This window comes from Lonchura striata, chromosome 5, assembly GCF_046129695.1.
Source record: "Lonchura striata isolate bLonStr1 chromosome 5, bLonStr1.mat, whole genome shotgun sequence".
NCBI lineage: Eukaryota > Metazoa > Chordata > Aves > Passeriformes > Estrildidae > Lonchura > Lonchura striata.
Window position 1 is genome coordinate 44,420,121 of NC_134607.1, and position 19,091 is coordinate 44,439,211.

A 19,091-nucleotide genomic window follows, 5' to 3' on the forward strand; every position below is an offset into this window, starting at 1 on the left:
GGACGTTCTTGACTCAACTAGAAACAGATTTCTTGAAGTGTCTTGTTTGTCTTGAAATTCCAGCACTAAAAAGAGGTGAACAGGCTTTGCAAAATTCTGTCAGTTTCTCAGTTGTCCCTCACTAGACCTTGAGCTTTATGTCCTAGAAAGATAACAAGGTCATCTTGAAAATCCACCGTCACACAAATATCTAGATTTAAACGGTTGCTGGAATTTTTACAAGTGCTGTTGCTGAGAAGCTGTATTTGACCAAAAGACAAGTCCAGGCAGTTATCCACTGCTTGTTTGGACAAGTTAGTTGTCATGGAAAAGCAGCATTGCACTCCCTCTGCTCTAGCCTATCTTTAAACTGTCTGCAGCACTCACGTTCTCTGTCAAAGTTTTTCATTATTCAAAAATAATTTCAAAATGTCACCATGGGAAAAGAAAAAAAACCTGAGAACTAGAAAAGGCAGTCAGACTCAAACCTAACCAGTTCGAGTTGAAGTGTAGCAACTATTAAGTACCTGTGAGAGTAACATACTTCCAAACGCCCTACATTTAAAAGATTGAGAGAACGAGAGATGACAAGGGCATGGGACGACAACGTCCAGCTATCTTTGGATGCAGAGTTTTCTCCAGTATCTCTGAAAACCCACAGCTGGGCAGGCGCGAGTGGCCGCGGCAGCGGGCGGGCTCCCGGCGGCGCTGCCGTGCCGTGCCGTGCCGGGCCGTGCCGTGCCGGGCCGGGCCGTGCCGGGCCGTGCCGTGCCGGGCCGGGCCGGGCCGTGCCGGGCCGTGCCGTGCCGGGCCGTGCCGTGCCGTGCCGGGCCGTGCCGGGCCGGGCCGTGCCGTGCCGTGCCGTGCCGGGCCGTGCCGTGCCGGGCCGGGCCGTGCCGGGCCGGGCCGGGCCGTGCCGGGCCGTGCCGGGCCGTGCCGTGCCGGGCCGGGCCGGGCCGTGCCGGGCCGTGCCGTGCCGGGCCGTGCCGTGCCGGGCCGGGCCGTGCCGGGCCGTGCCGTGCCGTGCCGTGCCGTGCCGTGCCGTGCCGGGCCGTGCCGTGCCGTGCCGGGCCGTGCCGTGCCGTGCCGGGCCGTGCCGTGCCGTGCCGTGCCGGGCCGGGCCGTGCCGTGCCGTGCCGTGCCGAGGCGCGGCCGCGGGCCGGCCTCTCCCGCGGGCCGCTCCGCCGCCCGCCGCAGGGGGCGCTGCGGCACCAACATGGCGGCGGGCGCGCGCGGCGCGGCGCGGCCGCGGTAGAGGCTCCGGGCCGGGCCCCGCGGTCCCGGCGCTCCGCTCGCCGCGGGCCGGGCGGCGCAGCGGGCGTGGCTGGCGGTGCGTGGGGCTCGATCGCGGCTCGCTCGGGGGCCGGGGGCGCGCCGGGAGTCTCGCTGGTCTCTCGGGCGGCCCTCGGTGTTGGGGGAGGGGCTCCCGCCGGGGGAACGGGGCAGGGCGGGCCGCGCCGGGCGGGTGGGTGCGGAGCGCGGGGACGCCGCGGTTCCTCCGCTGTTCCTCCGCGGTTCCTCCGCGGCGCCGTCCCTGCGGGCCGCCGGGCCCCCCCGCTCGCCGTCCGCGGTGAGTCAGCGCCGGGCCCGCCGCGCCCCGCGGTGACTCGGCGGCGGCGCTGCGGGTCATGCTCGGGCATGTCGGGCCGGGCCGGGCCGGCGCGGGGGCCAAGCCCTGACTTGCCTCCTCTCGGCAGCGCTATATAAGGCCAGGCTCGGCCCGGCTCGGCACGGACACCGCCGCCGGAGTCCGGCGTGTGGGCTGGGCGAGGCACCGAGGTGAGTGGGCCCCGCCGGCGCGGCGGCTGCCGCCCGGCCGGGCTGTGTCGCTGCGTGCCGCGCTCTGAGGTTGTTCTCCCTTCACTGCAGGCAAATGTGCAATACCAAGATGTCCTCCCTTTCGGATGCCTCCTCTGTCGCCGCTTCGGAGCAGGAGGCGCTGGTCAGTAGCTGCTGGGCGCGTGGGGTTTTTGCAATGCTTTTTGCAGAGTTTTTAGTGGCTAATTCAGGAGAATCACTGTGCTTAGCGAGCGATGGTTGGGGAAAAGCCAGGAGGTCCAGCCGGTGAAGGTGGTCTCTCTTTGGTTCTGTAATAAGCAAATCTTCATCATAATTGAGTGTACAGGGTGGTGGTATAGGTCTGGACTGTTTCCTGGAGACGTATGCTGTTTTTTGGTTTCTTTTAATAGAAAGGATCCTATGATCCGGTTTGATAGTGGTAATTATTTCAGGTGGTAAATACTAAGTGATCATAAGAGCTTTGCACAATCTCCATCATACAAAACATACTGTTGGGTGAAATAATCTGAAGATTTTCGACTTTCTCCTATTGGAATTCATAAGAAGATTCTTTATTTGTGTTTATGCCTTTGCATTTTCAGGCTTTCCATGATACAGTGACAGTTCTGCGGTTTTGTCCTTAGTTTTCCTGAGGATTGAACCTGAAATGCGAGTTAGAAAACTGCATATGTACAATGATGGTTGAACTGGATTATATTGTCTAGAAGGGTAAAGCTTAAAAGTGTGGACTTGACAGTAGAACTTCAAAAAAGTGAAATTGTAGAACAGCAGACTGTTCAAAATTGATTTCTTTCATTTGTGTCTTTTTTTTTTACGTCATCATATTGTGATATTACTGTCTCCTGTCAGATCTGCAAGGCTGCAGAACTTGGATGAGTTAGGAGGAGAGGGCTGAGGAGTAGAAGTGGGTGTAGTAGTGGATTCAGAGTTTTGAAACTGCCTTGCTGTGCTTAGCTGTCAGTAGTACTTGGATAAGTTGTTGCTTGCTTCCTTTTTGAAACTAATATATATGCCACATGTTCTAAATAATTTACTTCTTGGGAGGGGTGAATGGACAGCTAAGGTTGTCCACAAGCTTAGTTATTTTTTTCATTATGTGTAATTCTTGCAGCTAATATCTTGTTAACTCACTGAAACTTGGGCTGGTTTTAGCAGATCTTTGGAATGGAGTGAAGGGTAGTTCCCGTCCTCCACCCTTCCCTCAAACATTTATTGCTTGTCTCATGATATTTTATTCACACTTCCCTGTTTTGTTTTGATGTGTTGTTCTTTTCTTTTACTTTCTGTGTTTATTTTTTACATTTTATTTTATCTAATATATCAGGATAGCTAAGTATTAGCCTGGTTTTAGAATGGTTATGGGATTGTTAAAGAGGTGACTCTAGAATGTACTGCGCTGGGAGCATCAGTGACTCCACAGGCTTTGCTGTCGTGGCAGCCCCTGCAGCTTGTTCTCATCTGCTGCACTGGTGCTGGCACAGCTGTGTGGAACGGTCCAGTTTGTATGTATGGAGGAAGTTATTTTTCTTATTTAACATTTCCTTCCTCGTCACAGACTGACTGCAGATTAAACTGCTGGCATGGTGGGTGGGGTGGGAGGCCATTGCAGAGGTGGGAGTTAGTGAAGTGTGATGGAAGGGACAGGGTGTGCTTGTCCCAGCTTAGAAAAGTCTTCGGAGGTAAAGCAGCCCAGCTGGCAAATGCAATACCAAAACCCCAGAAACTGTCACAGAAAGAGACTAACAAAGAGGTGGACCAGTGTTTTGTGACTTGCACTCTGGACTAACAGTCACAGAGATCTGTGTTCATCCTCCCTCCCCTTTGGGAGTTATGGTAACGGTTAAAGGAGTGAAGCTGAGTTCCCCAGGACCCAGCCCTTGACTTAGAACTAATAAACAAATTCTGTAGCTCCAATTAAGGAATTCGTATTTACCAATGTGTTGAGGTTTAACCCCAGCTGCCAACTAAGTAGCATGGAGCACCTTGTTCCCTGCCTCCCAGCCCCCTCTGCAGTGGGATAGAAGCATCATGAAAAAAAGGCAAAATCTGTTAGGTTAATAACTGAAGTATAAGAGTAATAGTAAAGAAAAGGGAGAGTAGTTAAATCCAAGGAAGACAAGTGTTGCACAGTGCAATTGCTTACCACCTGCTGATGGATGCCCAGCCCATCCCCAAGCATCAGTCAGCACCTCCTGGCCAACTCCCCTGTTCATAACACTAGGCCTGACATTCTGTGGTATGGATTATCCCCTTGGCCAGTTCAGGTCAGCAGTGCTGACCATGTTCCCTCATGGCTTGTTGTGCACATCCTCACTGGCAGAGCATGGGACACTGAAAAGTCCTTGATTTTGTGTAGCTCTTAGCAACAACAGAAACATCAGTGTGTTGTGCGCATTATTCTCTCTCTAAATCAAAAACATGGCACTTTGTGAGCTACTAGGAAGAAAATTAACTATCCCAGCTGAAACCAGGGGACAATGAAAGTCTGGGGTTTGAGCTAAGATGTACAGTGTATGAGAAATTTAGTATGATTTAGTTCATATTATTTGCTTTTAAGTTTGAACTTTACAAAGTGAAAAACTTGAATGAAGGTAGGTTTTAATGCAGTTGTATGTTTGCATATCAGATTAATATGAAAGGAGGACAGCCAGTATAAATAAATGGGGGTTTTTGTGAATAATTAGTGCATATTGTTTTTCTCCTTCCACACACAGGTTAAACCAAAGCCGCTATTGTTGAAATTGTTAAAGTTAGCTGGTGCTGAAAAGGACACTTTTACTATGAAGGAGGTGAGAATTTTTAACCACTAAAGGTTACAGTGAGTACAGATAGATTGTTTTGGGTTAGGTAAATGGGGGGGAGCAGTGTTGTTCATAGCTTATCTAGAAATTGACATAAGACAATGTTTATTCTCCTACTAACTGCGTATTTAGCAAGTTTCTCAAAAATCTGAACAAAAGTTTCTGGTGGTCAGTAGAATAGTAGTGTTCTTCTGGAATGATAGATTAAAATCTATTGGCTCAAAGAGAGTTTTAGGCAGAGTTTGAGGAGTAAATTTCAATGTATTTAATATGTTTTGTCTCTTACACTTTAAGAAACAAGCTGGATATTTAACCTTTGTATTTAATTTATTTCACAGGTAATATTCTATATTGGACAATATATTATGTCTAAGCAATTATATGATGAAAAACAGCAGCATATTGTGCATTGTGCAAATGATCTCCTGGGGGATTTATTTGGAGTAACAAGCTTTTCAGTAAAAGAACACAGGTAAAATGGGATTCTTTTCTGAGAGTCTGGTTGGGAAATAATGAAGAGCATCATGCATATGTCCCTTTTTTAACTCCTCATGTCTTCAAAGATGGTAAGCTCTCTTTTATGGTTACATGTAGCTAACTTGTATCATCTCTTTCTTTATCCTTATTTAAGGAAACTATATTCAATGATTTCCAGAAATCTGATAGCAATCAATCAACAAGGTAAGCTAGTTTAGGAGGGTGATTTGTTTGGGAAACAGCAGTAGAGAAAATAGAATTTACATAATGAATCTTGCAGGTAGTGATCAGATAACAGGGAGCTCTCCATTATTAGCTATTTGGCTTTGCTGACTATAGTCCAGAGCAATCACAAATGATGAATAAAAGCAAACACTTGTTTCCTCAGGAGGAGAAAAATATTGGGTAATTTTATTGGACTAGAACCAGAAAAAACACAGAGCTGAATAAAAAGGCTACTAAATTACAAACTTAAGTAATTTGCTTGTATTTGTTACTGATAAACCCCTCAATATTAATATTAAAGTTCTGTTTTAATTTTCACAACTGAATGTGAAGTGCATTTAGAGCTGGTTGTTCTTAGCTATACTCAGCCCTTTTTTAAATGGGCTGTGTACTTTTAAGTATCTTTGTGGTGATGCTGTGGATAGCCACTCCTTAAATGCAGAATTGTTATACACAGTCCTGCACAGTATAAAAAGTGCTCAGTATATCTGGAATTTTTGCCTAACATAGGGTATGAAAGAGAAGTTAAACAATTGAAGCCATTTTGTAAATTGACCTCTAAATCTGTGTAAAGACACCCTTTGTTTCTGATTTTTCTTAAAGGCAAGTGTTCAGCTGCTGAAGATGGGAAACATGCTCTCTTTGTCATCCCCATTGTTAAGCTTGCAAACTTAAATTTATCTTCCAATTCTTTTTTCATGGAAGACTCTTTCTTAATTTAGGATCTGTCTGTTAGTATGCATATATCACTAACAACAGCTAATTTTTCTTCTATTGTATGTCTTTTTAACTCAGGGGTCCCATAAGATAAGAAGTAAAAAGCAATTTGGGGAGGAGCAAGTAATTACATTTCCTGTAATTATATTCTTTCATGTCTGCAGAATCACAGTTTTATACACAGACTTCATTTGAAACAGTTTATAACAGAATTCTGAGCAGCTTTCAGTTGACATTTCTTCTTTCTCCCACATTTCCACTTGAGTAATGTTACAGGGAAGGTGTTGCACACACCTGAAAAACAAAGGAACAGTGTGTTTTTCCCATTGTTGCAAAATGTCTGGATTTTAAATATTACTTATAATTCACTTTTTCAGCCTGAAATTTACTTTTTCTGCTATATGGTATTATGGGTTTTATTTTGGTTTGGTTTCAGAGTCTACCCTTGGTGACACACCTGAGGATGATGCCACATCTCATCTTGAAGAAGAGAATGTTATAAAGGTGCTATTTTTATTTTATTTGAATTTTTTTTTTTGAGTTGCACATTCTATTCAGTTTTGCATTATAGTGTCAATGGTTTAATGTAGTAAGTTGATTCTTGCATTTTACCTCATATTTATGCTCAGGCTTACTCAGTATTTCTGTTACCAGGAGTCTAGACAAGAGTTAGAAGAGAACCAGACTTCATCAAATGTGACTTCCCAACCAACTACGTCTTCTAGGAGGAGGACACACAGTGAATCTGGTATCTGCAAATTTATGATGCAGAGCTTTCAGTAGCATGGCCACTCGGAGGGAAAAGCTACATTCTCTTGCCTTGCTGACTTGAAAGATGCTGGCAAATACTACTCATGTTTCTCTGCTTACCTAAAACAAAATGTTCAGTCTGAAAGAAAAACACAATTCTTTGCATTGCTCCAGTGTCATGTTACAGTTTGGATGTCTAGAATTGTTAGTAAGATGATGGAATAACTTACTCCACAGCTCTGTTAAACTTTTTTATATCAGCAAGACTTTAGCAGTTGTGTTATCTTCATGATGAGAACACTTGTTCATAATCTGCGGATACCATCAAATTCATTTCAATTCTCTCTGTAGACAGACACAAAATTTGAAATGTTGTTTGTTCATTAAAGCCAGTTTTCTTTGGATTTCAACTTGTGGGAGGCATCAAAGGTGTGGTAGTAACACAAGATGATTTTGGATATAATTCAGGTACCTCACCATTCATTAAGCACTTGTTAAAACATCTGGTGACCTAAGCATCATATATGCCTCCCCTTTGTCTTTACTGTGGTTATTCAATAATCACTGGCAAATACATTTTCAAAACACAAAATGTTTCTTCTGATAAGTAGCAATAACAATCTGGTCAGTGTAAACCTGGTTTAGTTTCTCAATGGAAGTGTTCTCCACAGTTATGTAAATATTATTCTGTGAAATTTCTTACGTTAGTTTGTTCCATCACTTACTGTCTTGCCTCATGACTTGGATTTGGTGGTTGCACTTACCTGGGCAGTGATAGCTTTCTGTCACTGCATAGAACTTCCTTTTCTTCACTTGCTTGGGAGCATTTTTCAGTTCCTCAGCTTTCAAGTAGTGTTTTTTGTGTCCCTCATAGGCCACTGTTTCGTTAAGTTAGTCCGAAACCAGTGCTGTGTTGCTAAGCGGTTTGCACTAAATTAAAAGAACATTTTAATGTTGTAACTAAAACTGATGAAAGGATGGAAAGTCTTGGTTAAACATCACAACCTGTAATATTTCGGCATGACACAGAGCACATAAGGTTCTGGGTTATGCTTACTTATTGTAGGTTTGATTATTAACTCTTGCCTTGCATCCATTTATTAGTTTGTTACAACCTTAAGAGTTCTTTTAATATAGTGTTTTTATATACACTTTTTTTCTAATTTATAGGAAATCTTCCCTTTAAACCACTATTATTGTTAAATTGGGACAGTAGCGGCTCCTTTGGAGCCACTTAAATAGTGTGTAGAGACCTTGTGGTGATACAGTATCAGTACGGCATGGAGCCATGACAACTAAATGAGGACAACGATGGACAGGAGCAACCTTTGGGCCTGGGGGCACCAAGTTTGGTGGGGCTCTCAGGGCGGAAAAAAGAAAAGAAAGGGGCTGAGCCAAGAAGCACCAAGGGAGAGTAAGAGAAGTCTCAAAGTATGTACAAGTGTTTTGTTCTCCTTTTTTTTTTTGTTGTTTTTTTTTAACACTGAAAGATTCAAGACTTGAAGACTTGCGGATTATCACAGTGTGATTTGCAAGGCAAGGGAGATGGTGGGCAGCAGAGGGTGGGTGCAAAAGGCACCTGTAGCAGGCTCATACTGAAGCCTGTTGAATAGTTGTTAGCGTCTTTGGAGGTTTTTACTCTGCTGTACTGACATGCTGAGTTTGCAACACGTTTTTATATAAAATTGTAAACCAAATGCTCTAGAAGTCAATGGAACTGAATTTTGACTTACCTACTGCTAAAATGCTGTGCCCTTAGTCCTTGCACTGCTGTGGGTGATTGTTCCAAAACACAATGTAATTACAAAGCATTGTCTTTTTGTCTTCAAACCAAGCATGCTTAGTATGCAGAACTTAAAGCAATGCTTTCAGAGTTCAGCTTTTGCATAGTATGTTTGAAGATTTTCTTGCTAGAGTGCAATGAAAGTTCTAATACTTTGTTACAAAAATCCTGTTGAGGAGTACATATAGTGCAACTATTCCCTGATAAATATGTTGAGGTGTCTGAAACTTGAACCTGAACTTACCTTGCTTAGCACAAGGTGTTCTTGTATGTATGTGAACTGGCAGCTAATTGCTCTGTCTCCCTACAAATTCTGGGGTAGACTCAGAAGCCCTCTGAAAGTGCCTTTCTGTCTGTTGCCTGTAGAGGGAGTGAGGACAAGTAAGATTTTAATTCTATTTCTTTAAATTAGGAAGGTTTAACGTGTCATGTGTGGAGTAATAATAATTATTTCAAATTTGCAATTGTTTTCCATGTGGATACTGCCACATACTGTATTGATGAGACAGGTGGGGAAAGCCATCCCTGAAGTCATGGCTTCTGAAATGTTTCACACTGTATGGATATGAGATTTATTGTGGTTTTTTAAATAAGTCTTAGTGCCTTTTTGCCCCATTAAAAAAATACTGTAATATTTTACTTTATTAGATTTCTTTGTAGTAAATTGTATTTTAAGCTTCTGTTTAGAAAATTCAAAAGTGCACATTGCATAGATGTTTTTGAGTAATAAAAAATTCTTGACTATGCCCAGAAAAAAATTCTTCAGATGATCTGCATAGTGAGAGAAGAAAGCGACACAAGTCAGAGAACATTTCGGTGACGTTTGATGAAAGTCTCTCATGGTGTGTAGTCAGTGGTCTGTGCCGTGAAAGAAGCAATAGCAGTGATTCAACAGATTCTCTTTCCATTCCTGTAAGTCAAAATAGAAAAGTATTTTTGTGGTACAAATTTTGCAGATGACACAAGTGCAAACATGCATCTAAAAGCACAAGGTTCTTAATTAACAGCAGGAGTGCCTGCAGTGGTATCTGAGGAAAGAAAAGAGTTTGAAAGAAAAGTAGGTGTGTGGGTGGAGTGGGGTTTTTCATAGGTCTGCTGGCAAAGCTGAAGTGAATTTTTTTAAATATTAATGTTGAATATTCTTTAAAAACCAAGATCCTCACTGCTTGGCACAGTATGGAAAAATGTTAGACATATTTTGTGTTTTAAAATAAGTATTTCTTAGAGTGCTAAGAGACAAAAAAGTCATTCCATAATTCAGAGTTAGTTGTTAGTTCTGGTACAGCTTTGGTAACTGTACCAAGTGGCATGGATGCTGATGGTGCATTGTATTAATTTGTCATGCCACTACTGGGAAGTTTTGTATTGTTTCTAGCAAACATCAGGGCAAATCTGTGGTTCATTTAAGTAATGAGGAGCTGAACTAACAGTATTCCTAGTCACATATGGTGTTCCAAATTGACAGAACTTACACTGTATTTTCAGTCTTCCTATTTTGTAATTGTTAGCCATGGTCTCAGATTACACAAAGTTTATGAGAATAGAGAATTTAACAACATGCAGCCAAAAGATACCATCTTCTTGCATCTGTTCTTTCACGTTTTAGGAGGGACTTTCTGAAATAATTACTGCAGCCTTTCAGCTGCCTGTAGGCTGAGTTCAGTTTCTTATTACAGAGCCAACAAAAGGCTTCCAGTCCTAACTTTATTTTTACCCACCTATAATTTATCTCATAAAAAGTATGTGTCTCACAGCAGCTGGTCCTTTTTTCTTCCATAGCTAATTATACTGAGTAGTGCAGTTTTATCCTGAGAGTTGTTTTATCAGTAGTGGTATGTATATGGACTGGTGAGGTTGAATGTGTGCTTTCTTTTTTTGTTTTCTTCAGGATCTTGATGCTAGTTCATTAAGTGAAAACTCGGATTGGTTTGACCACGGTTCTGTATCAGACCAGTTCAGTGTTGAGTTTGAAGTTGAGTCTATTTATTCTGAAGATTATAGCCATAATGAAGAAGGGCAGGAGCTCACTGATGAAGATGATGAGGTACTATCTGCTTTCCTTGTTTGACCCTGGGGGGAGGGGGATGAGAAGGAAAAGGATTTTCAACATGAAATATTCTTGTAAGTTTCCAAGGAGAACTCTTCAGGTATATTTTGGAACTGCATGTGCTGGTGTCACAATCTGCACCCAGTTGTTCATTAAATCAAATTATGTGTCAGTGCAATTGGGACACCCTTATACAACTCAGCAGCCAGTGACTGAAACAGTGCTGAGGCTTTCTGCAGGCTCTGAAATGAGCTGGATAGGGTGCTTCTCTCTCCAGCTGTTCGAAGTCTGAAGCATGTGTACTATAGTATTTCTGCATTTTTAATTCTAGAAGCTTTGACAACACTTGATACCAAAGGAAACCTTTCTGAGTAACTCCAAGGGGATATGTCCAAGTTTTTTGCCTCTATGAATGTAAATGTTTCTTAGAGATACTGAACCAAAGTTTTAGGAATCTTTATTAGTAGTCAAGAAGACAGAAAAATCTGGATTACTGCAGTTTTCAAGAGATTTCCAGAATGTTGGGAATGAAGTGAGAATGTATGTGGGGTTTTCTTTCTGGGCTAGCTTTCTGTTACTTTAGAGAGGTTCATCAGCTCATGGCAAGATTGGGTGAGTACCAAAGGCAGAATTCACTGGGGGCATACATGATTGTGGTACCTGAGAGGCTGAATGGCACTGACTGTACTGATGTGCACCAAGTTGTAGTGTAGTGCAGAGCTGCACCCTGAGAGAGGATGTAATTTGGAGGAGGAAAGGATTGAGGTGTGCCCCTGCTCCAGACAGCAGTTTTGGGAATTGCAGAATGACTGATGTTCAAAGGAGTCTCTGGAGGTTGTCTTACCCATCCGCCCTGGCTCAGGCAGAGCTGATTGCCCAGGTCCATGTCCAGAAGTCTTCACTATCTCCAGGGATGGGGCTTCATAGATGCTCAGGGCAAGTCATGTCAGTGCTCCTTCATCCTCACAGTAAAAGGTGTCTCCTGATATTCAGAGGGAACCTCCTGTGTTTAATTTGTGCTAGTTGCCCCTTCTCCTGCTGCTGGACACCACTGAAAAGAGCATGGCTCTGTGTCCTTGATGCCATCCGTTCAGGTGTTTACCTACATGGACCGGGCACCCCCTCCCCTGAACCTTCTCCAGGCTGAACATTCCCAGCTCTTTCAGCCTTTCCTCACATGAGAGCTCCTCTAATCCATTAATAATCTTAATAGCCCGTCCCTGGAGACTCTCCAGTAGCTTGCTATCTGAAAATCTTATCAGGTTAAAAATGATTTTATTAAATGCCAAAAGCTAGTTGTATATGTATATATATAATTCTTTAAAAATTTAAACTAGGTTTATCAGCTGACTATTTACCAGGATGAAGATAGTGATGCTGATTCATTTGATGAAGATCCAGAGATTTCCCTAGCTGTGAGTAAAAACTTGTCTGGTAAAGCATCGTAAATTGGGTAAACTGACATAGAATAGAAGAAGTATTGATGAATTCTGTTGCTACCAGTGATTTTTTAAGAATTAAATGGACTTCAATGCATGAAGGTTCCAATACAATATTTTAATTACTGATTATTAAGGAACATGTGATTATTAAGGAATCTTGTTTTTTTTTTGTTTTTTTTTTTTTAATGATTAATAAATTTCCTAGTCCATTAATCCATGCTAATTTACCATTTCATTGACTTAATGAAAGGAAGTTATTTGGAGCCTAAATCTGACTTTGTGTACAAAATGGAAAAAAAATTAAAATCTTAGTTATGTGCATTTTAAAAGCTCTTCGTATAAGTCAGAATAACTAGTTTTATTGTCCAGCTTGAATGACGGCATCTGTAACGTACAGATGTGAAGGCAAGCCTTTTTTCAGAACAGTACTGTTAAATTAAAAGAGGCCTCTACTACATTCTGTGAGACCGTTCTTGAAGAGTAGGAAGAAATTGACAGTCTAGAGGCAAAGTATGGAGATGTTTGTGAAAAAAACACAACATTGTAATTCTAGTGTGTTCTATTTCCTTATTTATATTTGCTTTTTACATTTGATGCATGAATATGAATTAAAGCTGATCAGTGAAACTGTGAAGTGTTCCCATCCCATGATAGTCTGTAGGACTGAGGGACTTGGTGTGTTAAAGACAGAGCTGACCACCTTCTGAAAACATAGCAGTGTTTATGTGTGGAAAATAGAGACTTGTGCATTATTTTTAGGATTTAAAATTTGTCTTAACAAGCTATTTGGTACTTGTGTAAATAAGTTTTGGGTTATTTTTTTTTTATTTCCCTTACAGCTTGCATTTTTTCTAAGAAGGGTCTCTGTCCGTAAAAGCAAAATGTATTTTTAACGAAATAGTTGTTTATTTTAATTGTAGTCCATGGAGTAACCTTAGAGAGGCTGATGCAGCACTTTGTTTTTGCCCTTTTATTTTTCCCTTTCCCTTCCCGCCGGTTTCTGCATTGGCCGCTGATTTCTCTGGTGCGGCTGTGTTGGAGCGCCCTCACCCGGCCGCTTTGTGCACCAGCAGCTCGGCGAACCGCACAGGGGTCCCTCGGTCTTGAATAGCTCCCGTTGCAGAAGTCCATAGAAAAGAAGGGAAATTATGACCTTTTTAACGAGTTTTTCATGAGGGCCTCTGAAGAATTTTGCGGTCTGGTTTCTGCAGTTTTGCCTATGAAATAATGAATTGTTCTAGTCACAAACCTACTGCAAAATGAAGGAAAGCCAGAGTCCTTTAAAAATAAGAACGATTTTAATCTTGAACTGTAAAATGGGGCCAAAATGGCTGAATGGAATTTTAAAATTGTAAACAAGTTGATAGCTCAACATAATATTTTGGCAGTAATATATTGTTTATAATGTCTGAATACTTCAGTTGTAAGTGTTCCAAGTAGCTTAAGCTTTTCCAACCTTTGATTCACTAAAGGATTATTGGAAGTGTCCCGAATGTAATGAAATGAATCCTCCGCTTCCACGACATTGCCACAGATGCTGGGCCCTTCGTGAGGATTGGCTTCCAGATGAAAAGAGTGAGAAATTGGAAAAGAGCAAATTAGAAACCGCCTTTCCTGCAGAGTCTGGAGAAGGTTTTGATGTTCCTGATTGCAAGAGAACAAAAATGACTGAAGATAAAGAACCAGCTGTGGATGAGAATGAGGATAAAGCAGTACAGCTTTCTGAGTCCCAGGAAAGTGAAGGTTATTCCCAGCCATCAACATCAAGCAGCATGTTCTGTAGCAGTCAGGAGGACTTCAAGGAACCCGAGAAGAGAGAAATGCAGGACAAAGAGGAAGGCATGGAATCCAGTCTGCCTGTTACCAGCATAGAGCCGTGTGTCATATGTCAGAGCAGACCTAAAAATGGCTGCATAGTACACGGCAAAACGGGACACCTCATGTCATGTTTTACCTGCGCAAAAAAGCTCAAGAAGAGGAACAAACCCTGCCCAGTGTGTAGGCAGCCCATACAAATGATTGTACTAACTTATTTTAGTTAGACACATGTTGACTGGAAAGCTGAAAAAGAAAGCTCATAAACTGGTTAAGAGAGTAAGAAATTATTTTTGTATGCTTATTGAAAAATTAATATTTTGTGTCTCTTGGCGTTCTGTGTGAAAAGTAATTGCTGACATAACTTCACTGGAGTTATTAAGAGGTTTGCCTAATACTCATAAGTCAACTTAGATTTTAAATCCCTCTCAGTAGAAATAACCAGGTCCTCTAAACCACCTGCCTCTCCAAGTATTTTAATGTTCCATGCAAGTTAGTGACATTTGTTTTATTGAATTAAATACATTCATTAAAATCCCAGACTCAATAATTGTTGGAGGAGAGACATGTTGAAGTGTTTATTTCTGCAAGTTCCTCATTTAAGAAAATGCATGATTATCCAAGTTCCAGTTTTGTTGCTTGGTGAAGACATAAGGCTCAGTCAGACCCCTCTGAATAAGTCAATAAATGAATAAATAGAATCTTCTCTTAAATTCTTTCAACTAACCAAATTCTGTGGGAGATCATACCGGGAAGTAGGGAAATACGTGGTAGAAAATAATACTTTGGAAACAGAAAAGGGTATATTGTGTGTCTTTTATTTTTGTGGTGTGAATTGTGAACTTAGGGGCTGTGTGTCCCGTGAGAAGTCATTGATCCAAGCTCAGTCATACAGTTCCCTCTCATATGTCCCAAGAAATTCACATTTGTGGGTTTGGAGGTCTGTACTGATTAGGATTATTACTACTTTAGCAACATGAAACAAGTCTTATGCAGACAAGATAAATGAAGTATATGCTATGAACTGTCATGTCAGGTAGTCCTAGGGGACAGTTGGTTTTCTGCACTTCTTTCTGACTTAGCAGAATACATTCAGCTGTATTGCTACATTCACTGTAATAAAAATAGAAAAAAAAATCACCTTCATCTGCAGAAACAAGCTGTGCAGTTCTAGTCCACATTCTTTCAAGTGTGGTAGTCTTTCCAACTCACTGTTCTTATCTGAATTCTGAAAATCTTTTGCAAGGTGTTTGGCCAATTCAAAGTCGGTCCTGTTGGACCTGTCCTTTACTGCTTTTAGCTCTTGTCTCCTCACTGTACTTTGTCAAAGACTTGTGAAACTTACCAGTTCTGTGCCCAGGGAGTCTGCTGCCTGCCTCAGTTCTGGGGCCCTTCAGGCAAGGTAGCGTGTGTGTGTGTGTGGGAACCAGGATGTAAAGATCACTCAGCTGCCTTTCACATGGAGTTTCTGTACCCAGTGAGTGATACTTACTCCTTTGGATAACTGTTACAAGAGGACTTGTATATTTTTAGAACCTTTTATTTTTGCATGTAGTTGCTGACTGTCTGCCCAATAGGGAATGACAGATAAACAATCAGGGGAGTGCCAAGAGTAGAGATACAGGCCAAGTGAAGGAATTGTGCTGTGTTACCATCTTACAGCTTTGCTAACACCAGCAGTATAAAATTGCTAATGTCTGTGTGCTGGCATAGAGACTCCTACTGTTCTCCTTAACTGCAGAGCTGCAAATCCCTGGAAGTACCTAGGAAAAGGACTTAAAGACATACAGGAGAGACTTAGTAAGTCTTTGTCTGTGACTTGGTTGAAAAGTAGTAACTTTGTAGGTACAGACTTAATTATTGGGATCTTCCTGATTTTGGTCATACATTTGAGCTATTTCTTTGCCAGTAAAAGATACTGGTGTACCCAAAGTTCTAACACAGTTAATTTTAAGTAAACAAAATACAAACCACAGTTGTATTCATTCAAACTTTTACTTGCAAGTTTCTTGCCTCCTGCACTTTGTAAAAGGGACATCAGATAGCTGGAAATTATTGGACCTTTTCATGGGTTTTATAGGATTTGATAATCCTTCAGCCTGAGCTAGAGAAGGCCTTTGGGCTGATAGCTTTTTCAAGTAGGGATACTAACAGGGCTACTTGCCTTACTTTGCACTTCCTATTGATATTTTTTTTTATTTTTTGATTTGATAAACTTAGGTGCTGTGAGGCTTGCAGAGGCTGTTCATTGCACCTGCAGGTGAGAGAGAACTGTAGATTTGTATATGCAGAAGCATCAATAACATGGGGACTATACCTAACAAGTTTCATCTTCTTATGAAGCTTTGCGCGTTGCATTGTCTCCCATGTCTTCCCCTCTCTCAGCATGATGCCTTTTCTCTGCAGCGGCTGCCCTGGCTGTGTAATTGCAGTGCTGGGGGAGCAGCTGTCCTTACCTAGTTCCTGTTGGCACAAATTGTACCATCCGCTCTCGCATTCTTTTCCAGTCACATGCCTTCTGTTGCAGAGAATAGCCCTGGAGATACCTTCCACTCGCTGGTGGGAGGAAATGGGGCATTTTAATGTCTGCAGCTGCAAATCACTGTGTCAAGTATTTTGGTTTGAGTTCTATTTTATGGCTTAATATTATTCTTAATGATCTCTAGTGCAACTTTAGTTTGGTTGGTGTGGGTGTATGCCTTCCAAATGGAAGTGATGGATGTTGATGCCTGTTCCTGCTGGGGACACTGGCAGGCAAGTGCAAGTGCAGGCCTGGTGCCCGGGGGCTGTGTCACAGACTCCACTCCTGGCTGTGGCCTGGAGCCTTTGGCTCTGCCTCCACCCTGTCTCCTGGCCTGGCCGTGCTCCGTGTTTGGCACGAGCAGTGAACACCCTGCTTGTTCTGGCTCTTAAACACGTACCTGGCCTTGGGTAGTGGCACAAAAGTCAGTAAAGCTTTGGTACAAAACTTTAGAGATCCTTATTTAATATTGCACACATTTTAATCTTTAATTTATTGCTGTTTGTAAATATCCTTGTGCTCACAGTTGATGTTTTGAGCTCTATTTATTAAGTCTACTGCTACATGTGTAGTTATGTAGATATTCTTGTTTAGTAAATCACAGGCACAAGAAAAATATTTTAAGAAATGTAGCATTAAAATTCAAAGAAATACTTCTGTTATATTCAGATTGAGAAGGGCACAGGAAGATAGATGGCTATGTTTAAAACAACTTATGCGTTGAACCTAAACAAGATGTATTGAATAGAGATGGTGCTGATCCAACATCAGCATAGTGAAAATATTTTGGTGGTGTTTTGCTTTCCTTTGGAATGCTTTTGAATCCCTCAGTACAGCCAGGGAGCTGACTGACTGCTTCAGGTGCTGGTAACATTGGACGTCATGGTCTAGGAGATGGAGGATGGTGATGAGAGGCTTTAAGGTTAATTTGCAAAGGTGGTAATACCTCTTGCCTTTGGACACATGACTATGAAGGTTGCAGGGGAGGCCAGATGCCTACAGAATGTGACTGTATGTGATTTTCTGTAATTTTCTTAGTCTCTTCCTTCTTGCACATCAGGTAGACAATAGTTATGTACAAATGGTGCAAGAACTTGCATTTATTCTTTTTTAGAAAGTACAGTAAACCTACTTATTGTTTAAATACAAGTCTTTAGCTATTTATGGTTTTGTTAGTACAGACATTATATTAGTATTGAAATTCACCCCACACCAGCTGGATCGTGGGCTGTGCCGTCCTGTGCCTCTCCCCTTAGCAGATGATGTAGAAAGAGTAAAAGTGCTTCAAAATGCTCACTGGTGAAAAGCTTACATTCCTTCTAAGAGTGTGGTACGATTTTTATCACTGAGTTCGGTTTGCTATACATTTGTTCAACTGTCACTGTCTCTGAAGCGTCTGTGGGTATGAAGATTTTTTCAGACTTTTTTTTCTTTTATGGCTAATTTGAGGAAGAGAAAATTCCTTGTTCTTACAGCGAGTGTCAACAAGAATAATTGTTTCAGAAAATTGTATCTTACAAAAGAGAGATTAGAAAATTATTAACACTCTAATGAAACTGAATAAATAGGATGGAAATAGGGGTGAAGATTTTTTACTTCCCCATCTTAATCTAAGGCTGCTGTTCTGTTAAAGTATAACTTTAGGTAGAGTCTATAATTTTGAAGCAAGTAATTTATTCAGCATATTAACTTACCACACATATGGTGGGGCAGGAGTTACCCCTTATTCCAGGATGGTACAGCATTTTGTTGTGCAACATTTGACCTGAAAAGGGACATTTGCTGTTGTGGGGCTTCCCTGTGGGGAGGAGCATGCTGGACACGGACAGGCAGCGTTGTCACGGAGGGGCTGTAGGGCAGCCTTGGTCCTGCACACAGCAGAGCCTTGCTGGAGCATCAGCCCTCTCCTTTTGCCCTGCCCTGCCTTTCCAGCGCCATACCGGAGTCCAAGGCACATCTTTAAAGGTTGCACAAGCAAAGCACAAAACCCAGCTTAAGTTTTAACGATGGATTGCACTTACTGAACATGAAAAACTGTTGCTCTTAACTGAAGTGTGGGAGTTTTGTTAGGGTTTTTTTTTTAGCGCAGATGCACTGAAAGCTTAAAGTGAATGCTTCTTTCATGTATCTATAGTTATATTATACATGTGAAATTTTTAAGTGATACTTACTTAAAAAGGTGGTGGCTCCCCATTTGAGTAGATGTTTTAGCTTAACAGCCTGCTTTTAAAGAACAGTTCTTGGTCTTGAGCCCCAGTAGTGGCTGTCAGGATGATGATTATTTAACACTTAAAATACCAATGGCTTTTCTAAAACCAGAATCTCTGTTATCTGACTACACATAGCTGGGATGACTGTTGAAGAGAATAGTTCATAGTGAATTTAAATAACTATGCAACATGCTTTCAAGAGCTTGACCTGGTGTATTACTTTCCAGCTACCCAGTGCATGCATGACCACAGTCAGTAACCATTAAAATGGAAGTATCCGCAATTAAATACTGTGTTCCATTTAAAAGCTTTAAATAAAGATTTGTTTATATATTCCGTGGTGCTCTTTTTTTTTTTTTTTTCATGTCAATTACTTGATTGTTAGAAGTTCTGGTACTTTGTTTTGACACAGATTCTTACTTTTGTGAGCCAGCACACAGCCTCTTTCTGCCCCCAGTCAGCTTCTGGACTGCTGACTTCTGTCAGATTTCTTTGGTTTGGGAGATTTTAACTCAAGGAATCTC

General features: G+C 41.8%; 1 protein-coding gene across 2 annotated transcripts; it reads left to right on the forward strand.

The window, feature by feature from the left end:
* The first annotated feature begins 1,231 nt into the window (after positions 1-1,231).
* Positions 1,232-18,900, forward strand: MDM2 (MDM2 proto-oncogene). Of its 2 annotated transcripts, none has more exons than XM_021544278.2 (11): positions 1,232-1,309; positions 1,849-1,921; positions 4,494-4,568; positions 4,919-5,052; positions 5,212-5,261; positions 6,436-6,503; positions 6,654-6,747; positions 9,284-9,444; positions 10,421-10,576; positions 11,917-11,994; positions 13,494-18,900. In XM_021544278.2, the coding sequence occupies exons 2-11, from the start codon at positions 1,853-1,855 to the stop codon at positions 14,061-14,063; spliced, it is 1,455 nt and encodes a 484-aa protein (XP_021399953.2). In that variant the 5' UTR covers positions 1,232-1,309; positions 1,849-1,852; the 3' UTR covers positions 14,064-18,900. The 2 variants fall into 2 exon arrangements, with proteins under 2 accessions (XP_021399953.2, XP_021399952.2); XM_021544277.3 differs by lacking the exon at positions 1,232-1,309 and adding an exon at positions 1,643-1,758.
* The last annotated feature ends 191 nt before the right edge of the window (positions 18,901-19,091 follow it).